Here is a 26,411-nt window from a genome sequence, read left to right as displayed (position 1 = left end):
CCCCCATTTTTGCACATGTCGAGGAGCGTGTCAGGCTACATTTCACTGTGTGTTATACTTGTATAACTATGCATGTGACAAATAAAGAACCTTGAACCTTAAAGAACACATTTGTGCTTCTTCAGGCTTTGAAAACAAAGGAAAATGACACAAAAATAGTCCTCGTAAACCTTAATGTCCTAATGAGCTAATCAGCAGCGTTTATTCAAACAGCATGCCAGGTGCACGGTGACCTTTAGTGCAATATGATGTGAACGCCATGTAGCTTTTCAGACGCACATGCTCACGTAGTCAGAAAAAGTATTTTAAATGCCTACATGCATCTTAACCATCACCTTTTGTACCCTCTTGCAGGTTCAGATGCATCGTCTACCCATTCAAACAAAAGCTGACCATCTCCACAGCCACGCTGATAATAGTTATCATCTGGGTTCTGGCCGTATCCATCATGTGTCCCTCTGGCGTGATGCTACAAGTGACCAAGGAGCAAACCATCCGGGTGTTGCTGGGATATGATAACAAAACTATTCCTTTTTATTGGTGCAGAGAGAACTGGCCAAACCAAGACATGAGAAAGATTTACACCACAGTCCTGTTTGCCAACATCTATCTTGCCCCTCTTTCCCTCATTGTGATCATGTACGCCCGGATTGGGATTACGCTTTTCAAAACAGCAGTTCCAACGGGAGGAAAGCCGGGCCACGAGAACCGCCACACGGTGTCCAAGAAAAAGCAACGCGTCATTAAAATGCTTCTCATAGTTGCTTTGCTCTTCATCCTGTCCTGGCTGCCTCTGTGGACTCTCATGATGTTGAGCGACTACGCCAGGCTGACTGAGCAGCAGTACAGGATCATCAACATTTACATCTACCCCTTTGCCCACTGGCTGGCCTTCTTCAACAGCAGCGTCAACCCCATCATCTACGGTTTCTTCAATGAGAATTTCCGCAGAGGCTTTCAAGCCGTGTTCAAGTTCAGCCTGTGCACAGCCGACGGCCAGCGGAGGAAAACCTACTCGCACAGGCTGCAGGGAAACTCTGTCCTCCCTGCGAATAATGCACAGACCTGCCTGGAACCCATCTCTCTCAACAGCTTGGAAAAGAACACATCCAGGCGAATCAACCATGTCACCGAGCAGGATTTGGTCATGGAGGACCTGGAAAAGGCATCTTGCAGTAGTGGGGGTGTGACTGCAGTGTCTATTTGAGGACGCACACACACACTTTGTTGTAGGCGGTGAGGAAAGATATTTGAATCTTAAATCATGCTGTGCTGTGCCTAAGAAAACCACGAGGCTCCCTTAAATAGATTTTACGAGCGGATGGTGAGCTGGAAAATGTCCAAGATTTCAATACAATACAAGATTTCAAGGCAAGAAAATAAATAAAAATAATAAATACACATCTTTAAGTGACTAGTTTTAAGGGGAACACAGCCTTTGGTTGTAATCTTATCACTTCAGATGCACACGATGTGACACACGTGCAAGGACAGGACTTAATATTCCTGCTGTCCGTTGCAGAATGGTCAATTAGACTTGTCGATATTGCTTTGATAACAGGCTGCTGCACACTTGACATACAGATGGTGTCAAATTAAAGGGGAAAAAAGAGCAGCCAACAACACCATGTAAGATTTCAGGTCCAAAACTGTGACGGAGGGATGAGCGCCATCCTTTCAAAATGCATTTCTAGTCTTTTAATGATTCATAACTTTTTAAGGAGCCCCTGTCAAACTTGAAGAAACTTCCCTGATCACGACAGAAACGTTTCATTATAGGAGACAAAAACAGACGTACAGATGTGATAACTGTCCCCGAAAGCATAAAAGAGCCCCCAGATCCCTTCACAGTAATGCTCAAGTGTCCCTTTAATCTTTAATCTGCACCACATAAAATTTCTGTGTATAAATGTATAAAGATGCATCAAACATGACAGCATGACACTTGCAGAGAAGATTTCAAGATATGTCTTTGTAATGTGGCAAACTACACGAACAAAAATTCTCCCAACATCTGTCTCGTATTATTCACTGCTGCTGCTGCTGAAACCTTCGGCAACTTTCAGATCACGAGGAGAAATCCCACGTTGTGTGGTTTGTGTCGCCTAATGTTTGAACTGCTTTATTAAGTCAAACAACATACACGAGATATAAAAGTCAAAGGGCTCAAATGAGGAATAAAGGAGTTGAGAAAAGAAGTGGAGGTTGATGTAGCAACTATTAGCAACTATTAGTCATCACGATCTTTTATATTCACAGATGCATTAATACATGAGAACAGTTCTTTTTTAAAGCGAGGCATGTTTTTATGCTCTGCTATCACAGCCACAGCATGTCACACTCACTTCAAAGATCAACTAAAACAAGTAATTTCAGTAAATAAATCTTTTTCTATGATTTTTATGCCATTAATCTAGAGGCTTACAACAAGCTGTTTTGTAACCCAGTTTGTAGCTGCTCCTATAAAAATGGTGCAGAAAGGTGACATCTTTACACTAAGAAAGGCAAGTTTGTGTGAATCAACTCAAAGGGAAAAAAAAGTAGTAGACTGTAAAGCAGGAGCAATCAGCCTTTTTAAATAGCCTCAGAGGTGATTGCTGACTGGAGTCAGGTGGCAAACGAGGCCAATCAAAAGCAGCTGTGTCCTGGGGAGAGAGGAGAGTGAGAGAGACAGAGGGGGTAGGAGTGGCAAGAGAGGAGGCAGGGAGAGCGGGCAAACACCCCACCCACACACTCCCACAGCCTCACAGGATGTAACAGTTATGAAAGTAGCCATAATTAAGCAGTTTTTGATCTAACGGTCTTTAGGCGTAGCTACGGATGGTTATCTGTCTTTCTGTGTCAGCCCTGCAATCAACCTGTCCAGGGTAGCCTCCTCCATGACAGTCGGATAAGCAGCTAAGAAAACGGATGGCCTTCTTTGAAACAGAGTAACTCCAAAACCACAAAGACAGAGAAAACCCTGTTTGTGCAAAAGTGATAATTAAAGGTTGTAAAACTTAAAAAAGGAAGGTTTCCACTGGATTTTGATTAAAGTCCAGCAGCAGAGCAAACACACCAGTAGTTAGGAGAGTTTGCTGCGAGTTCTGATATTCACCAAGATTTTTCTCAGAGACACTGGAGATGGACAAAGAGGCTTAGGTTTGAGAGCCCTGCTATAGAGATCGAATTAAAAATGATAAACATGTACTTTGCTTATGATAACTAAAATAAGGTCACATAATAAATGTGCTAATGACCTGTTGACATTAAAACATTAGAATCATTATTTGTGAAGATGTTGCTTTGAACTGAAGACAGTTTGTGTCTTTTTATTGACAGAAAGACATTAAGCAGGAAAGATGAAACTTGCCAACAGATATTCTGCAGGTGACACATTTACTGGTTTTTTTTATTCGGGCATAAAGCCCTATAGATGGCAAAGAGATGAAAGCTATGATTATCCATTTACAAAATTTTCATTCAGGATTTTACCCTAAAATCTGCTCTGTAAACATCCACACGTCAACGTGCAATTATGCACATTATTTATACAGAAACCTTCAATGAGCCCTTTATGAATGTGCCGTGTAAACACCACATCAAATCTTTTCCTGTCATTTTATTTTATTTTTTAAAATCTCTCTCTGAACCCTGTTGTGCTGTCGTCACACTGTAAATATGATCCAATGAATGACTTCAGTCGCTTTTTGTACTAAATGTCCTTTTTCAAGCAATTTTGAAAATATTCATAGAAAAGATTATAAATCACAGAAAAAGTAAAGCTGTAATCGACAAAAACATCATGATTTTACATTATTTACATTATAAACTCTGGCAGCTGTGAGATCTAAACTAGAACAACTTCAAGGGGTACCTCGGTAAATACACAACACATTCAGATTGCCAACACTTTAATGCTTTGGTCTTGTTGACATCTTTATATGTGTCGATTTATACAAAGGTTAAAATTTAACATTGCTTTATGTAGTTTACCCTTTCAGTAAGCAACACATCTCGTGTTTGCATCTCTCTCCTGCTACAAAACCCCTCAAGTAAGCCTGAACAGTGCAGCAAAGGCTAACCAGGCCAGCCATCACTAAATAAAATCACCCAGAAACTCGACTGATTTTAGTCGCTGCTTTTGGCAAAACCACCGCGGGCAAATATTTACTGCAAATAGCATCAGAGCAACTTCATATCAGGCTGTAATGAGTTTGCGTACAGTTGGAGTTTACAATGATTTGCAGTCAGTGATCCATTTTGGAAACACTGTCAGCGTTCTCTAACGATGAATGCCTGCAGTGAAATGTGCAGGACAGCTGCTTTTAGGGACAAGGCAGTCACCCAAGAAGTCATGAACCCGCTAAGCCCAATCACTAATATAGCTCAGTGCAGCTGAATCACGTATGCTTGCTGAGACTGCAAGAAAAAAATATATTCTACATCCCGAAATGAAAAGAATACCACTACATCCAGGATAAGGCATGTGGTGTCAGTTAAGGTAGGCATTATTTACCTCTCAGATAAACATGTTCACAGTCCGATAATTTCAACGTTTTAGATGCTAATTTCATGCAGATTTCTACTGCTGAGTCTTTACAGCACAGATATATACGCACTGATAATATGCCATGTAATGTGATACAATTCAGTTTTAAAGTTGAGCTCTACAACCTAAAATTTCTTCATATCGCTCCAACCTTTAGCTTTAGTGTGAATATGTCATGTTTTAAAAAAACAAAACATCAGATTATTGCAAAATCAGCAGAAGCCTTTCAGCACAGCAGGTTGTAGCTCTTTGCCTGCTGTGAGTAAGTGCACAGTGATCACTGCCGCCCCAGAGGGAAATAAATGGATCCGCTAATGCTAAAAAACTCTGACACTTCTCACAGGCAGGCAAACTTACGCTTGACAAGTTGTCCACATCAACCAGTTCAGTAACGATATCCACGTGCACGTTGAAACTAACTGAACTTACAAGAGACAAACACATTTAGCCTCGTTTGAAAGTGGCTGCTTCCCTGCAGTTGACCGGTGCGCGGTCTCAGCATGATGAATGAATGAATGCAAGGCTCAGAGGTGACATCCATCCGACACTTTTTTTGTGTGCACTGGGCACAATGTACTGGACTCGATGTCATCAATTATTGCTATATGAGAGTCATTGTCCCAAAACATTAAGTTTTCGAAGATTAGATGAAGACCAAGTCTCTGTCTTGTTTAGAAATATCAAAAACAAACTGCCATCTTTACACTGTTTTATTATGGTGCCAGACATGGTTTCCAGGCATTTTATAACTCCCGCTAACCTTTACACTGCAGTCACACCCTTGGTCTTTGTGGTCATAACGTATTCTGTCATTTAATGTAACTGCTAACAACATAACCGCTGACCTCGACATGTCTGCTGAAGAGGGTGCATGTCTCCCTTTAGACCCTGATTTGACCCCAAACAGCCTGCTCACTTCTTCACTTCATACTGCTACTCAAATTCAACTTTGTGCCATATTGATTATACATGCCGAAAGAATTCATAATTCACTGTAGAGAGGAAAACAAATGCAGCGTGAATGTGGGCAAAGAAACATATACTCAGCATAGCTGAGTGTTTTTTAAGTTAGAGCATTGGGTGCCACTGGTCCTTTAATCAAATCAGTACTTCAAATATGAATTCTCATGAAATAATAATAAAATTTACAGTACTGCGCAAAAGTCTTGAGCCACCACTCATTTCTTCATATTTTGCTGGGGAACCTGGTGCAGGGATTTATGGATAGCATAAACTGAAATACAGTGTATAAGACAAGCTTTATTCATTCTTGTTATTTCTTTAAGTAGTCTTCAGGAATAGTTCTCCAGGCTCCCGCAAGGACATTCAAAGCTCTTCTCTGAATGCCTTTTATTCCGGTCTCCGTCGAGACGTTCCCAGTCTGCTTTAATATATTGTTCCAGTGTGCGTTTTTCTATCCTGGTATGCTTTTACTGCATAGGCACTGTGTTTGGGATCACTGTCATGCTGAAAAATGTAGCGATTGCTAATCCACGTGCTTTTCAGATGGTGGTTCAATTTTCCGTGCTCGTAATTCATCAATTCTGAGAAGATCTCCAACACCACTGCTTGAAATGCAGCCTCAACCATGGCAGCGCTCCTAAACCATCACAGTTATACCGTTTAGGTTTAGGTTCATCGCACCATCAGACCTGTTGCCACTGATTTGTGTGTAATTTCTCTAACCTCAGCCTTTTCCCACTGTTTCCCTTCAAAAATGGCTTCCTGGCAGCCAACGTGTCCACTGAGACCATTTGTGATGAGACTAGTGAACAGTATATGGATGGAGGGCCAGATGGATCTGAAGTCCTGAAGAGACGCATCTCTTTCTAAGGACCTGACTTTTAGATACTGTTCAGCTGCTGCAGATATTTCATCCCTCGATTAAAGTGCAGTTTTTACACTTAACACTGACCTATGAGTCATTCAAGTGTCTTAACAAAGCAACAAAAGCATTGCTCTAAAAATAATCAGAGGATTGAAATGAGTGAAAAAGCAGTCAATGTCCAAAGAAAAACTTTGAAAGACCTTCAGAAAGCCTGGAGAAGGTTTGCTTTAAAAGAATGAGAAGAAAATCTGGCTTCTTGGAAGCAAAAATAAAGAACTGAGGAGTGGCTCAAGAGCGCTTAAAATTTAAGTTAAGACTGGGGAATCTGGGCACTTACGAGATCTAAACTTGGATCCAAAGTGCATGTAGCAAATCCAGCCTCTCTTATCCAAGCAAGCCACAGCATGGATACATCACAGCCACAACAAGGTTGTTTTTTTTAAATATTAATGCTAATATAAAGAACAAGTTTCGCTACAGCGTCCAAATAACACATTTTATAGCACCATTCCTGGTTCCTGGTTTAACTTCTTACACAAACAAACAAAAATACCTGCAGAAAAATAAACACTGTAAATATTAAATGAACAGAACCAAGATCCAGATGGTGCATTTGATAATTAATACCAAGACATCAGACAATACTCACATATTTTTGTTTTTCAGCTTCAAAGTACTAGCTGTACCATTAGTTAAGCCAAAAATAGATATTGGTTCCACATTTTGGTGCGTTTCTCATTTTGTTATGTAGCCGTTACACTTTTCTCTGATTCAAGCAGTGAGCTGTTTTGATTTTACTGCCAAAGACGTCAACAATAACTTAAACACGACAACACTGCTGAGGTACACAACACTCCAGCAAACACATTTAGCACAAACATGTGTGAAGGTCCAGTTTTGAATGTAATGAATTTGTACTTTTTGGTGCCTGTGGTGAAAAAAAATAATCACGTTGGGATGAATTACTGTGAAATACTTTTTGTGATCTCTTGGTACCTTTGTGTAGCTTGCATGTGAGTATTTTGTGTAGTAGCATGTGTGTTCTTTTGTGTTTGTGTTCGTAAATACTGTTTATTTAATGGGACACAAATGTGGACTTTTTTTAATAGAATGGAGATTGTAGGTTTTTACTGAAGGCGAGGAAGCGAACGGTGTCCTATTTTAAATTGTGAAGGGCTATTCATCAGATTATCTATTACCTCTGTGATTGTCAGCACAAAATTTAGGCATGGTTTATAATCAAGTTTCTAATGAAATGTCTTAATGCCTCTAATTCATGCCAATAGTGGTAAAATAACAATTCCTTGACACGTTTGTTATATATTAGGGAGACCAGAAGTTTAATGACCAGATTTAAACAGATGTGCCTCTGAAAAAGCCTGATGACATTAAAACAGACAGACCTGCGACAAATCTTAGACACTTTATTGGGTACACCTGTTCAGCTTGTTAACAGAGATATCTAAGCATCCAGGTGTGCAGACATGTTCGGAGTGACCAACTGAAGGTTGTTGGTGCCAGATGGGCTGGTCTTTTTCAAACCCCCCCCGGATTTTCCCCACAAACCATTTCTATGGTTTACAGAGAACCTGGAAGCAGAAGGGCTACAGAAACAGAAGACCAGAGCCACTTCTGTCAGCTGAGAACAGGAAACCCAGGCTACAAACTCACTCAGACTCACCAATATTGACTGACTGATCCATCCATCTGCTTCTCCGGGGTAGCAGCCTAAGCAGAGAACCCCAGACCTCTCTCTCCCTGCCCACCTAGTCCGGCGGAACACCAAGGCGTTCCCAGGCCAGCCTTGGGGGGTCTGCCCCAGGGACTCCTCCAGGTGAGACATGTCCAGAACACCTCACCCACGAGGTGCCCAGGAGGCATCCTTATCAGACCTGATCCACCTCAATTGGCTCCTTTCCTTGTGGCGGAGGAGCGGCTCTAATCTGAGCCCCTCCTGGATGTCTGAGCTCCTTACACTATCTCTAAGGGAGAGGCCAGCCACCCTTCAGAGGAAGCTAATTTCCACCGCTTGTATCCGCGATCTCGTTCTTTTGGTCACTACCCACAGCTCGTGGCCATAGGTGAGGGTAGGGACGTAGGTCGAATGGTAAATTGAGAGATTTGCTTTTACACTCAGCTCTCTCTTCACCACTGATGGACCAGTACAACGCCAGCATCACTGCAGCTGCAGCACCGCCTGTCGATCTCCCGCTCCCTTCTCCCGTCACTCGTGAACAAGACCTCGAGATACTTAAAGTCCTCCACTTGGAGCTTGAACTCATCCCTGACCCAGAGTGGGCACTCCACCCTTTTCCAGCTGAGGACCATGGCCTCAGATTTGGAGGTGCTGATTCTCATTTCCACCGCTTCACACTCGGCCGTGAACCGTTCCAGTGCGAGCTGAAAGCCATCACCCGATGAAGCCAACAGAACCACATCATCTGCGAAAAGCAGAGATGAGATTCTGAGACCACCCAAGTGAAAGCCTTCTGACACTTGGCTGCACCTTGAGTACAACAGAATTGGTGACAAAGACCAGCCCTGCCAGAGTCCATCACCCACTGGGAAAGAGTCCGACTCGGATTCATAATATTAAGATGGAAAGGATATTTCCTTGGTCCACTTTGGGGCCATTATCACCAGCTGACCTTTGTTTAAACACCTCATGCCGACCTGTGGCAAAATGAGGTTCAGCCTAGTACTCCAAGGTGTATCTAATAAAGTGGCCTAGTGACATCATTTACAAAAGAAAAAAAAAAGGGGGGGGGGGGGGGGGCATTTGTGAGCTGGTGTGGCACACATGGCAATCTAACCCATGATGACTTATGCACTGCCTTATTGGAGATAATGAATAAGAGAAGCATCTTCTTACGCAGACCAGTCTGAACGTGGTCTCAAACTGGTTGCTAGTGACTTTATGGCAGCCACTTTGTGTTCTCATATGATTTGCTACCTGTGATATGACGTACTTGTAGCTTAATGCTTAGCTATGTAGACTGAGACGAACAGTCTGTGTTGTTGTTGTTGTTGCTGACGGGAAGGATGGTGAGAATTCGTGAGTGCAAAGCATATGCTCTGAATTCATCCCATCCTGAAAGGAGCTAGATGTGTTTTCAAGGTCTGTGAACGCTGCTCCACTGTACGACGCACACGCTGTAGTACTATTTATTTATAAAAACAAACACAGGATTACTCTGGTCTATTTTTTGATAGTGTCTTTGAGAAAAGATGCATATTTGTCCAAAATGGTTCATTATTTCTCTTTTAGTCTACAAATTTCTATTCTCCCTTTTTTTCCCTCTAATGTCGTCCAGCTGTCTAGTGAGAATTAATGTCTATGTACAGTGATCAAAAATTATCAAGTATGTTAAAATGACTCATTAACATGACCTGAAAACTATAGATGGTCACGACTTCTAATTTTTCTTGTAGTTAAATGATTTAAAATGAATTAATTTATGTGACTGCCTTAGAATAATGTGTAAATGGTGTCCAGTGAATATCGGAAAGCAATTTCCCAACTAAGCTCATTCCTGCTTTTTAAGCTAGTCTGGAATAGTGAGTGATTTTGGACAGAATCTCTGTTTAATGCTTTTCTGATTTCTTTTTGTTCTACTTTCAAAAGCTGATACTTGCCTTCCATCTCTGTTTTATATGCTCAGTGACCAGAACAATAGAGTCTCTGCTTAGTACCACCTTGAAGCTCTGCTCGAGGGGAGTTCAGAGACGATAAGTATTCTGGCTATGCACAAAAGCAGAAGTACAGTTCAACATTAATATGCTCCCGAGTCTAATGGCAAACTAATTTCCTTGAACATTCCTACAACTATTCTTTGTTTATCTTCTTATAATGACAGGATAAAGTGGCTTTTCAGTGTCTACTTAGCATTAAACTGCTTAATGTGTTGAAACCAAGGCAGCTTTATATGTTCAGCACATGCCCCATTTTCTTAATTTATTATGTGCCTCTGATGTTTTGCTGCTTTTTGCAAAAATTCTGCAGGGCATGACTCAAGCTAATCATTTCCATGATTAGATGAACCAAAGCTGTGCCAAGTGAAAGCCCTCCATCTCCAGCGTTCATTCCACATTGACAGAAAACACCTTCCTTCACAGACCAGTAGTTTCATTGTTCTGATCACTGAGTGTATATTCCCATAAGGACCCTAATTGTGTTAGTGTTGAATCAGTGGGGAAAAGTGGTGGTTGTGTGTATGCTTTTTTTTTTCTGTCCTGCTTTTTTCTTTTCTGTCTTTTTTCCCTCTTTAAATCAAGGGATATTTCAACATGCCCAGACCGTGTGAGGGTGTATCTGTGTTTTTGTGAGCAACAAAACATCCAAATGGTCATGAATAAAGATAATATTGTACAAACGTCTCGTGCAAATCTGTTGCCAGCTGCACATACAGAAATTCCCATTATCATTCAGAGTCCAGCCGGAACCTCAGACTGGAAGAAATGACTTCACAAATAGTGACAACGTTGCTGCAGGAATGAGTTCAAATATGAAAACGATGCTTGGCGGCCCTGCATCTGTGTCAGGAACGTTATCAGAATACAACCAGCTGAGTGAAGTCTAACCACAAAGAGATGCAGATGACTTTAGCATAGATGGACTCTACTGAATATAAAGAGTTGGTCATCTTTTTTATATATTTGATGGCAATTATGTCTGTTGAGAGTGATTGCAATCAGTCTGAGTTGGAGCACAATGACTTGGAGGTTGCCTCCCACTAGGTGACCCGTGCAATTCCCTTGCAATTGAATGTAGGAATTTTGGCAACCAAGTGGTCACCAAGAGCGTGCAACATCCTCAACCTCTGGTTAGTTGCTGCAACTACTTCAACTTAATTCAGGGAAGAAAAAAATTGTTGTCTCAAGTACCATTAAGCACTATTGACAATATTTTGAAATGCACCTAGTAAATAAAATAAAGTATAGAAGAATTTGTCAATACACATAATTTAACTTAACTTCAGTTACTCTTTATATTTTATGTGCTGTATCCGAGGCTTCTAAAGGTTTCATTAGGTTTCAGTGTCCATGAAAAACATCTAACATCACCAATAAAACTATACAGGTGCAAAAGATTCTATAAAAGTACAAATATAATACAAAAAACACTGGCCACATTTTCTTGAGGTAATGTGAATCACTCTACAGATGCATATTTTGATGTCATACTCACAGATGATGCACTGCTTAGTTAACATTTCTTAGATAAATGAGGATACACCAGACTGAACCTAATTTAATCTTGCAGATCATCACAAGCAGCCGCTGCAATTTCGGCCATGTGAGGAAACTTCAAAGATGGACGGATGCAGGTCGACCACTCATTCAAAACTTTATTTTCACTGTGAAACACCATTGGTGATGATTTTAAAAAGTTCAAGTTTAAAATTCAAAGTTTAAAAAACACAGCCATGTCTTGTTCATAACAAAACGAGCCACACATCCACCTCTGAACAGAAGAAGTCACCATCGACTGTAGTAGGAAGAAAATCTTTATAGGAACTGTGTGCTGCAGATTTCTAAGTGTGCAAATAGTTGACAACCTATTGTGGATCACTAACGCATTCTTGTAATCAGAAACACTCAGAGCATCATCAGACAGACCATCTTTAATGGGGAACCACTGGTGTCCATCTACTACTGTTCACTGGGATACTGCTATATTACTGCAGCCCTGCAGGGATGACTGGCTGTTCCTTAGCAGACAGGGGAGTGCACTAGAAGGTCATTTTCTCCACCTAGAAAATTACTGCCTGCCTTCTTCCCGTCCTTGAATGTATCCACACCATCTTGCTGCCTCAGAAGACCCAGGGATATATTACAAAAAAAAAAAAAAGAAAGAAAAAGAGCATTCGGGACTTCTGCTCTCATGAAAGTGCTACAGACAAAAATCTAAACAAGAACAAATAAAAGTTTTTAATCCTGAAGTGGAGTGCAGTAACTTTTACAGAGAGGCAACCAGAGACAGTGAACGAGCTGCTGAGCCTGCACCCGTTCAACTCGCCGTCTCCTCTAAATCATCAAGGCGTTCTTTGCTAATCTGCTAACAGAGTTATTCAAAGTTTCTTCACTCTGCACCCCATCTTCTCTCAAAATAGCCAAGGTGCTCAGTAAGAGAAAGCGTATCTGTTGTGATGATAAATCACAGAAGCTCATCTTATACTAACGATAGTTGTGTTCTCACACAAAGCGCAACTCGCAACTGATCTCAGAGCAGTGAAAGCAGAGCCAGTGGCAACTCGTGTGGCATGCTAATCTCCCATCAGTCTCCACTCCACTCCACCACAAGTTCATCCATAATGTGTATGCAAAAACAAATTAGCTGAATTTGCTGGCCTCTCAGCTTGAGAAGTTCCACGTAGCATTAATAAGAGACAGATCGCCTGTCAAACAGCAAACCACTGGTCTAATCTCAATTATTTTTCAATGTGACCCTAAATAAAATAAAAAAACAACCCAAAAAACCCCAAAACAAATGTGCAACATCTTTCTTGGTTTCTTTACAGAAGTATAAAATACAAACTTCGCATTAAGTGGCATTTTAAATGTTTCTGTTTATCCCATTAATAATCTGAGGTATGCAGACAACGTCAACATCTGAAGAAAACATGACCGGAAAACATCGTAAACGAGAAGAATGAAGAAGTGCGACTGTTCCCGAATGTGAAGACAACTGAGACACTGGTCATGTCCAAAAAGACAACCCAACATGTAACATCAGACTACAAAAACTCAACAAGTTCAGTTTTTTGGGTAAGACTGTGAGCAGTGACACTAGATCGTTGCATGAAATTAAGATTCGGATTGCAGCAGCAAAGCTGGCTTTCACTGACAAGATTTTAATCAACCAACAAATTTCTTCTGAGACAAGACAGAGTTCTAGATGCATACATTACACCAGTCCTCATGCATGGAAGTGAAGTGCAGACATTTTTTTTAAAAAAGTGTAAAAACCATCAGTGCAGCAGAAATGTGGTTCATCAGACTGACTAATGAGTCTTAGAAAACACCCAAAGATCATTATGTAAAAAGATCAGAGGGAGTCTTTGGATGAATTATGAGAAAAGGAGGATTGTAATATGATGTCACATTGGCAAAAATGAAAGGGAAAAGAAGCGGAGGCATAAGGAGAGAAGCCATCACTGAATGAATGAAAGAGTGGATGAAGAAAACACCAATAAGTGCTGCACTGTGTGAGAGGGCATCTCGGACAGGACCACGATCACCGGCACCATTTGGCAAGAGAAGTTTTTCTGGATCAAAATTAAGGAAACATTGTTCCTGTGTATTCTGAAGCCTGTTAAAGTACTCATTAACTAGTGAGAGAGTAGTGGTTTACACATTCATCTAACAAGCAGAAGATCCCTGGCTTGATCCCAGCAGAGACACCAATACCATTACATCAGGCGTCCAAATCTGCCAAATCAAACATGTTGAGCTACTCACTGTGGCACCGTGTGATGAAGGAAATGTCCAAAAGTAATGCTCAATTTATGAAACTTCAAATAAACATGTTCAGAACTACTTCTCGCTCTTCTTCAGATACACTGTGTCTGCAGAGGAGAAGTAACATCATCTACGCCTACGCAGCGTTGCGGTTCTGTCTGTGCCACAGAGTATGCTTTACAGCAGGATACAGAGTATGGACCTGAATCATGCCAGCGAAATGACACTCACAGCTCGTCAGAGCTACCAGCTACTGTTATTGTAGGCGTCACAGATAGACTGTAGGCTTTTTGTTGCCATCCACCTTTCATGCAGCGCAGCAGAATCAAAATTACAGCAAGCAGAGTTTTGCAGTTGCACAGATAAATATTCCCTTGATTGGAAATTTTAGGGTTGTGTCGGCTTTTCAGGGAATACAGGCGACATAAAACATCGGCCTCTGGGAAACTAACGGGCAGTTTTCATGAGAGACTAAAACTAAATTGCTGAGCAATGATTTCATTTTTTTTTAAATCACATCAGGGATTTTTTCCCTCCCACTTCTCCTCATGTCAAAAAGCTTCCTGCCAGGGCGAGGTAGCAGTGAGCTTTTACACTTCAATTACCCATAACAGTCTGATGGTAACAACTTCCTTCTGCCTCAGAGTATTAGAGATTCTGTGCCACTGAGAATCCAGCGATGATTTTGACCCAGCTTTTTGAGTTGTTACGTTTTGGTTTATTTTTGAATGATGGATTATTCTTTAGGTTTCTCTGGTCTTTGTGCTTCAGTTATCTTGGTGTTATGGATTGTTTTCTCAGTCTCTTGTGGTGGTGGTGGTGATGGATATGATGATGATAGATTATTATTAGTTTCATGTTTCTGTGTATCCGTATTTAAGGATTTGTTGTTTCATGTATAATTCAGTTCCACGTGTCATTTTCTGTCTCTCTGTGTCGGGTCTGCGTCTTTGTTTAGTGTTTTCTTGTTTCCTGTTTTATTATGAAGGTCTATGTCTTATGTCAGTGTGTGCAGCTTTGCTCCCCCTGTCTCGTTAGTCAGGGAGACACAGCTGGGAGACACACCCCCAGCTGTGACTCCCTCCTGTTGCCCGTTCCCTGATTACCACCCTGTGTATATAGCCCTGTGCTCCCTGTCGCGTCGCGCCTTTGGATTATGCCTGTGTGTTTTCGTGTTCAGTACCATTGCTCAGTTTGTTTTGTTTTCTGCCAGCAAATAAAGCTGAGTTTTTTTGAGTTACTACTCAGTGTTCGAGTCCTGCTCTCTGCCTGCCCGCACACAGAGCCCTGACAGATGACGGCTTTACCCACCAGCGCCTGACAGCTGCCATTGACAGCAGGAGGGGAAATACAGTAAAAGCAATATGTTGTTATCATGTTCTGTCCGCACAGGCTCTGGGTGTTTGTTTCTGCCACGACATTCAGAGCTGAGCTCTACAAGCAGAGTGTCAGATTCTTCCAGCTGTTTAAACAGCTGTATTTCATCTGAATTTTACAAAGAAATCAGAGCGTCCACTCTTTCTGGGTTGTCCCGCAACATTAGCCTCTCCCCCGAGCATCATAAAGCTGTAGTGTATTCCCATATCCCATTTGTACAAAGAAGCACTTTACTGTATTATTTTAATCAATATTTGATACAAATGCAGCATTTCTCCCTGTATTCCCACATCCCATCTGTATAGAAACTGTCGAGGTACAGCTGTGTGGCAGGCAGGATGTAGGACCCTAACGCAAAACAGTCAACGTAGGAATAAACGTAAAGAGGCTGTTTTATTGCAGTTGCATGCTTTTCACAAAAATAAACTTGCAAAAACCAAACTAGAAACTGGGAACTAATAACAAAAACACTGGGAAACCTGGAAACTAGAGACAGAGATCTCAGGGAGAACGGAAGGAGACACAACATGGTGAGGGGACGACGCAACACTGACAGAAAGAAACACAGGGCTAAAATACACTGAGGGATAACGAGGGACTGGGACACAGGGGGAGAGCTGTGGGAGCAATCAAACACAAGACAAGGGGAAAGCAAAACCACGCTGTGTCCAAATTCAGGAGAAGGATGCTTCAAATGCCATATTTGGAGGCAATGATGTCACAGCGACGCAACGAAGGCTGTCCAAATTAGAAGAGTCCTCGAATGTGATGTCCAGACGGTGTTCCTCTGGTGTTCTGCTGTGAAAGCTTTTGGATTTAGGGATCATCATAGTTGCCGTGGTTTTTTTCTCGTCTCTTATATTTTGTGTGTGATCAGGACAATTCTGGAGAATCAGAATCAGAATCAGAATCAGAATGGGGTTTATTGCCAAATGTTGAGCAGGTTTACAACATTAGGAAATTGCTGCGGTGCTTCAGTGCAAACATGGTGTCATAAATAACACTTAAATAGACATGGAAAAAATAAAAGTAGGGATAAGAATTAAAAGTGCTACGTGGAAAGATATGTGCATGAGATATACATGAGATATATACATGAGAGTAAGAATTAAGAGTGCTACGTTGAAAGATATATACATGAGTGCAGGTGGTGATCAGTGCCAAACATGGAATGATACAGTGAACACAGCGTAGGGTCATGTGTTAGTGGCGGGGATAGTCATATGGTTATTGTTCATGTGTCCGACAGCAGAGGGGAAGAAACTGTTCTTATGGCGAGAGGTTCTGGTGCGAATGGACCGGAGCCTCCTGCCTGAAGGGAGCAGGTCAAACAGACTGTGTCCAGGGTGAGAAGGGTCAGCTGAGATCCGAGCTGCACGCCGCAATGTCCTGGAGGTGTACAGGTCCTGCAGAGATGGGAGTCTGCAGCCAATCACCTTCTCAGCAGAGCGCACAACACGCTGCAGTCTCTGTTTGTCCCTGATAGTGGCTCCAGCGTACCACACGGTGATGGAGGAGATGGAGGAGAAGATGGGCCTGCAGGGGAAAGTCACCCACCTCGCAGGCCAGAAAGAAATGAGATAACTTAAAAAAAATACAAAGTATGTATGTGTGTTATCAACAAGATAATTCTTAAGAACACAAGTTAATAAATGTACAATTACTAAGAGTTGTTGTTTTTATTTGTCTACTGACATTTTTGAATACCTTTGCAAGTATCCAGGGTCAGGAGAGGGAGTCAGTGGGAAGCCCACTGCTGCTACCTGGCTCTGGTTTGTGTGGGGGGGGGCCACAGCCCCGTCCTCCAGGGCATGAAGCAGGTATGGAGGAGATCAAAACTCCAGACATCCAGAGGCCCCCAGAGCAAAGGAGACCAAGGAAGACCAACAGAGGGGCAGCCGCGCCACTGTCCCAGTAAGAGCTGAGGAGAGTCCCAGATGAGGGCTCACTCAGCAGCCGCGGAGCAGAAGCCAGGGGGAGTTGCAGTGACGTGCATGTGAGCTCCGCCGGCAGCCAGCTGTGCCTGAGTGACCGAGCCCCAGGCCGAGAGGCCGGGGGCACCCCACCTCCGAAGTGGCCCGAGTGAGCCCCAGGCTCCAGGCCCCGATAAGCGGCCGCCAAGGAGTGAGCCGGTGTGTACCCTGGACGCCCATCCCCAGACACAAAGAACCACCAACGCACCGATGTCTGAGGGCGTCTCCCCCCACCAGGGGAAGTGGTGGTGGGGGGAGATAGGCCTCCAAACCTTGGAGGGCCTGAGATGTCCCCAGATAGGTGGCGCCTGACACCCGACCTGACATATAGACACAGACATACAGGCACACACAGACACAAACATCCATTCCCACCCTCATGCTCTCATATGCACTTACTCCACACTCAACCAACGTGGAGACAGACATAAAGAGACGCTGTACACACAATCACACTCCCCAAGCGTACTCTAAGAACCGGGTCTAGGTACCCTTGCCCCTGGAGGGGGGAACTGCACCCAGACCCAGGTGGTGTTACCCTTTTCCCTGCGGTGGGGGGAGGCAGACCGCCCCGACTCCGCAGCAGCAGGGAGGCCCCACACTCCAGACCCACATGCTGTTTAACCTAATGAGGAAGAGACCTAAAATATATTCAGACAGTGGATGAACTGAGGGACTTCAAGGCTCAGTGGAGGATGAATATAGATTACTTTAAACGGCATAACTAAAAAGTTTAGGTAAAATACTTTATTCTGAAGTTTTAGACTGCAGAATCTATATGATTTTACAGTGGCTAATGTCAAATACTAAATTCACCCGAGTGAGTGCACTTGTTGCTAAATATGCTCTTATTTTTATCTTACATTATTTCACGAGTGGAGATCTAGTTTTTTCATAGTTTACTGAATTTGTGTTCCATCATCTGGTCTTCAAACAATCATAAATAACATCTAAATGTATAGATTTCTGTCAAATAAGCTACACAGCATCCGGTTTAAAATATACAGACCCGTCCTGCTGCAGTAAACCACAGCTTTCGGCATCTTCAACCACGCTGCAGTTCACAGTTAGCTATTCCTAATTGAAGTAGGGAACAAACAGCCCTGCTGAGGTGGAAGCACAGCTGCTGTTAACCATCTTCACTGAGACGAGAGTGCCAGGACAGATGGAGGAGCTGAAGAGGCAGCAGCAAACTTGGCTGTATGTGCAAATATTGTCCAGCCAAGCCAACAGAAACCACACGAGATGCCTCAAGAAAAGGGACCATTTTCAGCTAGAATCATGCATTAATTCATTTTCTGGATCCCCCTCACAAACAAAATTTAAAAACAAAATGTTTTAACTGGCTTTAAGACTTATGCTGTCTACAATATTACATTTTCATTCAAACTAAACAAAACAAAAAAGAAATCCTCCCCTTTTCACATAACACATGTTCTCCTAGCGCCCACACTCCTTGACTTTAGGCCACCACAAAAGTCTGAGATTGCAATTTGGAAATGATGACAGACACGCAGATGTACTACCTGATCAGGTCTAGGTCATCAAGTGGCATCCTCTTATTTATTATACTTTTTTCATGAGAAAAAAAAAGGAGATGAAATATGCACATAAAAAATGTAGAGCGACATCAAATAAAATACTCGCACGACCAGCAAATTTACACTGTTTTATTTAAGAAAAACTCAAAGTCAATCTGCAGAAAACGGGGAACAACCTTACAGCTTCCATATGAATTGGTAGGCAAGTACTGTAGCAGCCACGTACTGCTAATCAAATGTACTTGAATAATTGATCAACGGTGGTGTTAGCACCTCCACAAAAGCAGAGGTTTTGTCAATTTGCTGGTCTGGCGCATTCAGCTGTGTGTTAACACAATGTCAAAGCCTTCAGTGTCAATGACTCTATAGTAAGAGAGGTTATTCACTTATTCACAAGTCAAAAACAGCTGCAAATGTTCCTGCATCCAAACAAATTCACCCTGAGGTCAGAGAAACTCTGAGAAAGTGCAAAAATCCCCAGAGCTACATCTAAGACTCTACAGGCCTCAGTTAGTTAGGATGTTAAATGCTGAACTTCATGACAGTAAAATTAGAAAAACACTGAACAAGTATGGCTTGTTTAGAAGGTCTGCGAGGAGAAACTCTCCTCTCTCTGAAAAGAACAAGCGTGGGTTGAGTTTAAGCAAAGCTGGATCTGATCAGGACTCGAGACGTCTGGAACAATGTTGTTCGGACTGACAAGCACAAAGTATGTCTGATGTAATGCACAGTGCCATGTTTAGTGAAAAGCAGACACATCGCATCAGCACAAACACCACACACCGGCTGTCAGCACCATGGTTGAGGGGTGATGATTTCGGCCTGTTTTGGCACCTCGCGGTCACAGCACTGACCATGAAATCCTCTGTATATCAAAGTATTCGTAGGGTCAAATGTGAGGTTGGCTCTCTGACAGATCAAACTGACAACAGGACAATCATCCCAAAAAAACAAAACAAGGTTCAAGGTGCTGCAAGGTCCCGTTGACATGCAGACCAAATCTGGACCTCAAGAGAGCCGTGCATAAGAAATGCTGCAAACCTAAACTGAAGCAGTGGTCTAAAGGACCCAAACCCAATTCCTCCACAACGTGCGACTGATAAATTCATAAAGAAAACCACGACTTCAGGTTATTGCTGCTAAGAGGGGTTCTACAAGCTGCTGAATCACGGAGTGTTAGCAAGTCTGCATTTTGGTTCGATTTCTGTTAAATAAATACTTTTACAGTTTAATACATGTTCAATTTTATCCTTCGGGGTTTGTATATTTATACAGTATCGGTCCGATCCTGACCTAAATTACTGGATCGGATATCAGAGAGAAACAAAAAATGTAATCGATCCATTAAATATCACAAAAGCACCTCACAAACCTTGCGACATGGCGTAACCCAGGTAGTGACCTGAGCACGTCGGAGCAGTATGTGTAACATGATAGAGCGGCTGTTGTGCGCGAAACCTATCGGCACTCTGGAGCTGCTTCACACTGAAAGCATCTGGAGCCTCGCTACATGCTTCCAAACCAGGTGTTGTGCCAAGGTAGGCATCCCGACAAAACCCGCTCCCCCAGCGCCGAGAGCACCTGCTGGGCACGGAGCGTGGATCTGGTTTACTCCGCTTCCATTACAGACAATTAGATGTGGCAGTAGTGATGTTTTAGTTTTGTGAAAAGGTGAAAAGTGAGTGTCATTACATTACCATTCAGTTTGAGGATTACAACAAAAAAGTATATATTTATTGTTCTCACGTGGTATCGGACAAGATCAGTTTAACAAACGAAGGACATTTATTTTTATCCTCTTGTAACTTTACTGTATAAAGAGCTAAAACCTCCAAAGTTTCAGGAGTAGGTCATTGTTTTATGAAGTTTTTGTGAACAAAAAAAAAAAAAAAATCACGACTGTGGGATACCGTTTGTCCGTGATTTGGACAGCCCAGCGTGTGCTCCCGACGCAGGGGAAACAAATTCCACCAGCACGACGCGACCAAAACACTTTTTTCATACTTTTGTTACATTTTGTATAGAAATGACACAAATGTGATAGAAACAGTTTACACTGACATCCATCTTGATAAAAGATGAGACTAATGAAGCTGTGTTTGCATATATTTGAACTGCTTTCCACTCCGGATGTCTATTTATGTTAAGCTTTAAGTATAAAAGGGTCCATTCTACAAATTGTTGTTGGTTATAAACATTATTTTGTGCAGATATTGCACTTCTTTTTTTCAGAACCAAAGAGTTTTTGAAATCTGCATAAAATTACATATTAATAACTTTTCGAGTATTACTTTAAATACTTAGATTGAAAGTTCTGCTACAAGTTTAAAAGATCAGTATTGCTGAACTGCAAAAAATATTGTGAGTGCAGTGCATGTTTTGCATACAAGTATAATAGAATAGCTTTAGTGTTTTTTTTTTTTAAATTTTAGTCTGAACTTGTACAAAATGCAGCAGGACATTAAAAAACAGTTTTATTCGTTATATAATTGACTATATCGATTCATATCAGTATCGGCAGATATCCAAATTTATGGTATCGGACATTAAAAAAAAATGGTATCGTGCTATCTCTAGTAAGGACGGGATAATTTCTTTTACCAGGACTCAGTACTTAACTTGGTCATGCTAATACAACTGGCATTCCCAGTGTACGTCCTCCGATACACATCAGCATGTTTGTATGAAAGCAGCTTATTTTTGAACAAGTATTAAAAAACTCAAGGTTGCATCCTCATTTGTATTAAATGATGCTTGGAGCAAGCAGATTTATCCCATGCTAAATCACATAATGAGGAAGTAAATCTAGCTAATGATTGAGCCTTTGTAGTTATTGTTCCCTGTGCAGCACAACAACTCAGTTTCCTGAGATTTCTGGCTTCCTTTCAGTCGTTCAGGGGACACACATTAGCAGGGTGTGTCATCATATAGTGCATACTAGGCTTCAGTCAGGGGTGATATTACCTCCTCAGTAGGAATACAGACAGCTCAAAAAGTCACCATTATCCTCTCTTACAGACCCCATCATGCTTTCAAGATCAAAGAGGAGCAAGCTTTTATTTAAGATAAAAGCTAGTTATTTATACTGCTGCTGCTTTCCTCTCTTTTGGGCCAGTCCTCAGAAAGTTCATTCAGTCCTAAGAAAGAAAAAAAAAAATTGTACCAGAATGTTTTTTCTCATGTTATTGTTGAAGTCAAAGTGATTTATAAAATCAGGCTACTTTAAACACACAGGTTTTCTTCATTCCACACATCTTTTCTAGAAATGAAACCCAGGAAAAATATCTGAAAATGATTAATTCAGTTCTATTAATTCAGTTTTATAAAGCAACAAATCAAAATAACAGTTGGTAACTGTTGTCCTAACAAAAGATGCACATTTGTGTGCGTCTCAACCCTTTGCCTTTAAAAAGAAAGAAAAAAAAAGGCTGTGATAAATGTTCACAGTATGCATGTGCAGGTGATTTTTCACCTCATCTACACCTAACTGAGCACTTAAAAACAAACACTTCTCATAAAGACTTAATTTTCTGTTTATGAAAAGAAAGAAAAATATTACAAATTTTACTGCGTCATTAAACAAATTTTAAATTCCTCTCATTAACCTTTTTTCCTTGGGTAGCGATGAGGAGATAAACAACAACGATTCATTAAATGAGGAAAGCTTGCACAAAAGCAGTTAACCTCCTACAGATACGCAGAATAACAGATGAATTTGCTGTTTTTTACCTTCAAACACTGGAGTTTGGGCTTTTTTCCCCCTTTGATGATCTTTCTTATTCTGTATAGAAAAGTCTTTTTTTGTAAACATGTGGTCCACAAAAACAGAGTTCCAATTTGTAATGAATTGGCAACGACTGTAAGAGAGGAAGAAATGTGTTGGTGAGTGCTGCACCATGTAAGGACTAACTTACGGCTCTCTGGTGTAGAAGAACAAACGATGAACTAAGTATAAAAGAGCTTGTGTCTTCCTAAAACAGATATGATGAAGTCCCTATGCTCCAGCACACCGTGTAACATTATTCCTAAAAAATGTTGCCAAAGCTTTTTAGTTTTGCTTTGTTTTAGAATTCTGCAATACTCCATGTAAGTTTATGAACTATGCACTAAGAAATTCATATTTGCTGTAATTGACCAACTTTTGCCAACGAAGCAAACTTGACCAGAATTCTCAAGCAGGAAATTAATTAACTGTCCTCGTAATCCTTTGAACACGGTGCTGCTTTGCTGTGAACGGTTTCCGCTCGTCGTTCAGGAAAGCTCTCCAAATAAACAGAAAGAGTTGTTGTTTTGGGCAGGAAATAAAAACAAAGCTTCAGCTTTTACTGTTAAAGTGGGTTAAGAATGCAAACGTATGCCTCGCTGTTACACTTTAACTCTTAGCAAAAGCGGGGGGGGGGGGGGGGGTGTTTCAGGTCTCACGAGTGGCAGCAGGTCAGTAACAGGATCAGGTATAAAAAGAGCATCTTAGAGAGGCAGAGTTTCTCAGATGTCAAGCTGGGCAGAGGTTCACCAATCTGTCTACTAACTGTGGAACAACGGTTTTAAATATCTCAACGTTTATAGAATCTGGAGAAATGTCTGTGCAAGCAATAAGGCTGAAAATCAGCGCTGGATGCTGCGATCTTCAGGACTTCAGGGGGCACTGCATCAAAAACAGGCACGATTCTGTCATGAAAATCACTGAATGGCTCAGGAACCCTTCCAGAAATCACTGAGCACATTTCCCCAAACCACCCAGGTAAAGAATAAAACTCTATCATGCAAAGGAGAAGCTATATGTATATAACTATATGATTCAGAAAAGCTTTGCTACAGTCTTCCCTGCAGGCAAAGCTCGTTTAAAATAGACTGAGGCAAGATGGAAAACTGTTCTGTGGTCGAAATCTGAAATTAGTTTTGGAAAACGTGGCATACGTGGAACTAAGTCATGGAATTGACAGCTTGCACACTGAAAGGTTTGTCCAGGTGTGGCTGTGGCACAGCGGGTTCAGCGGCAGTCAGACGATACCAAAAAATGTGATTACTACAATACAACAACACAAAAGGTCTTTTCCATCTTTCACAACATTTAGTCACTCTTGGTTTCACACTCGCATGATTAACACATGACTCGTTTCTGATTTGGACACTGACACCCTTTCAGGAATAACACTCACAGCAGCACTGAAAACTGGCTGACTGAACTGAACAGTTGAATTTTAAAACATGAATAAATATTGTGATTAAGAGGGAAAGAATTTTTTCTAAATTCAAAGGAGCTTTAAATGCTAAATAACTTTAGAGAACATTAGGGGCATTTTAAGTCAAATCATTGGGGTACAACACTAGCTTGGCTTTTAAAATGTGGCCTGCTATGAGGTTGGTGCCAAATAATTAGTAAAATAACAAATTAATAGAACGTAAATGCAGATTTCCACTGTTTCAGCACAAAAAAGGCAGCACACCTGTAAGGAAGCTGCAGTGTAGACTGACATGCTTTCAGGTGTAGAGTGACTTTAAAGTGCAGTGTAATACAGGTTTGAATATCCAATTATTCACTTACAGTATGATAATACCTCTGAGTTGCTTCCTACAGCCTCTCCGGCCTCTCGCGAGCATCTTGACCGGATGTCTGCTCGAGTCTGTGAAGATGAAACCGAACAGTAAGAACAGTAACAGCCTCATTATCATTTTCCTGACACTCACCGAGTGACAGACGAGGAGAGCCCGCAGAGTGCACTGAACAGGCTAACAAGCTGTCAGGCTAACGCGCTGAAACTGATGTGGTGAAGTGCACAGTCACAAAATGAGGGAGGTTTTTTTTATGCTTTTCTTTGTCTTGTCACTTTGTGTCATTAGCGTCATTTACAGAAATAGTTTTCTAGTCCATCTCGAGGCACATGCCCATGAAAGTCACACACTGACTTTACAATAGAATTAGCAATCTAGTGTGAACGTCAAAAACCTTTGTCGGGTTCTGAACAAAGCTAGAATTTCATGTGCTGACAGGAAACAGCTAACAGGCTCATTTCTTTTAGTTGAAAACTTTTCTAAGACAAAAGTAGCACATTTTGAAACGTCGACTTTAAAAAAAAGAAAAGACAAACAACACCAATTTCACACAGCATGTAAGAAACAATACAGATACACTACAAAACAGACAGGAGAACATAACAAGAAGACAAAAGAACAAAAAAAGAAAAGACAGGAAATACAAAGAAGAACATATCTATGCTGAAGACAGCAATAACATTTAGGGTGCACAGTAAATGTACTGGCTCTTTTCTGTAGACCATCATATAATGCTTTATATCATGGTTTAACATACAGAGACTAGAGATGGTCGTGTCGGTATCGGTCCGATACTGACCCTAAATTACTGGATCGGATATCGGAGAGAAATAAAAAGTGTAATCCGATCCGAAGTATCACGAAGTCACCTCACAAAACGCGCTACTTGGTGTAACCCAGCCCGGCGCATCGGAGCAGTATGCGTCAGGTGGCAGAGCGGCTGCGTTGGAGCATTTGGAGCCTTGCTACATGCTTCCTAACCGCAGCGTTTCATCTCGGCGAAAACTATCCCAGAGAAGTAAAGCAAGTGTGTCAGTTCATCCCTGAGTGTTTGCATAGGTTTTCCACGTTAAGCTGAACAACTGATATATTGAGCCACAGCTGGACTGGCCATCGGAGTTCCATAATGAGGTGAAAAGGAAGCGATTTATGTTATTACTTCAAACATGAAGCTGATCAATGATCAGCTGATCTGCTTTTCTGCCGCAAGTCCCGCCTTTCTCGTTTGTTTATGGCCCACTTTGCGCTAGAAAGAGAAGACCAGCGGATAAACAACAGCAGCACGTTTAAGCGTGATCAGCTGTTGTTAGAATGTATTTAATATTACTTTCTAGTATCAGCTGAGGTCTGCTGGAGCCACGGCTGTAAAGCTGCTGGTCATGATGTCGGTTTGGATATGTCACGTATCCAAAGCTCGACACAGCTGCTGTAACATCAGACTGACATCCAGCTAACCACAGCTAAAAAGACATTTAGAGAAAACTTACCGTTTCCTCAGGTTACACGAGCTGAGTTGTTTTGGCTCTCGCTGAACACACAGCTGTTCTTTTGTGCTGCTTTTAAGCGAAACATTCTTTGTATGTGAGGAAAATGCTGTTCATCCTCTTCAGCTCTAGCGTAGCCTCTGCCATGTTTTCATGTTTCTTCTTTCCGGGTGTCTGCTGTGAAACGCTTGGGCCGCTCTGCCCGCCACAGTTTCACACTGGTCATGTGACTGCATGGCCACATCTGATTGGTAAAAAAGTTACCGGAAACTCCACTGGCAGCATGTTATCTAATGTGTTAAACTAATTTTTTTTTTTAAAGTAACAAGTCGAATTTTGCAAATGTAGCGGAGTAAAAGTACCGTTTCTTCTTCACAAATGTGCTCAAGTAAAAGTAAAAAGTATCGTGCAAAAAAGGTACTTCAAAAGTACTTTTTTTTTTTCAAAAACTTACTCAAGTAAATGTAACTCGTTACTACCCACCTCTGGATATGTGAGATGGAAACATGATGATGAAACCAGGAGATGTCCTTACTGGATCATCAGAGCTGAGCAGGTGATGGAGAAACAGGTTTACCTTTTAGGTGACATGGATGAGTTGAAGTTATGAACTGTTTCTGAGAGACAAATAACACCAGGATCCTTTTTTATGTAGCTGACGGC

General features: G+C 41.6%; 1 protein-coding gene and 1 long non-coding RNA gene across 2 annotated transcripts in view; one reads left to right on the top strand and one right to left on the bottom strand.

Annotated features, from left to right (window-relative positions):
* npffr2a (neuropeptide FF receptor 2a) overlaps positions 1 to 8,651 on the top strand; it is a 29,572-nt gene extending 20,921 nt beyond the window's left edge. The window contains exon 4 of the mRNA XM_040003564.1: positions 355 to 8,651. Within this exon, the coding sequence (XP_039859498.1) occupies positions 355 to 1,207 (853 nt within the window). The 3' untranslated portion in view covers positions 1,208 to 8,651. The remainder of the gene's footprint in view (positions 1 to 354) is intronic.
* Positions 1 to 26,059, bottom strand: part of LOC120716157 — a 38,758-nt gene extending 12,699 nt beyond the window's left edge. The window contains exons 1-2 of the long non-coding RNA XR_005691825.1: positions 25,752 to 26,059; positions 24,257 to 24,335 (exon numbers count right to left, since the gene is read on the bottom strand). This is a non-coding gene — a long non-coding RNA (uncharacterized LOC120716157). The remainder of the gene's footprint in view (positions 1 to 24,256; positions 24,336 to 25,751) is intronic.
* Positions 26,060 to 26,411: the final 352 nt, after the last annotated feature.

This window comes from Simochromis diagramma, unplaced genomic scaffold (genome assembly GCF_900408965.1).
Source record: "Simochromis diagramma unplaced genomic scaffold, fSimDia1.1 OVJJ01000583.1, whole genome shotgun sequence".
Classification (NCBI taxonomy): domain Eukaryota; kingdom Metazoa; phylum Chordata; class Actinopteri; order Cichliformes; family Cichlidae; genus Simochromis; species Simochromis diagramma.
Note: the sequence above shows the minus strand (reverse complement) of the source record. Positions and strands in the feature narration are given on the sequence as shown.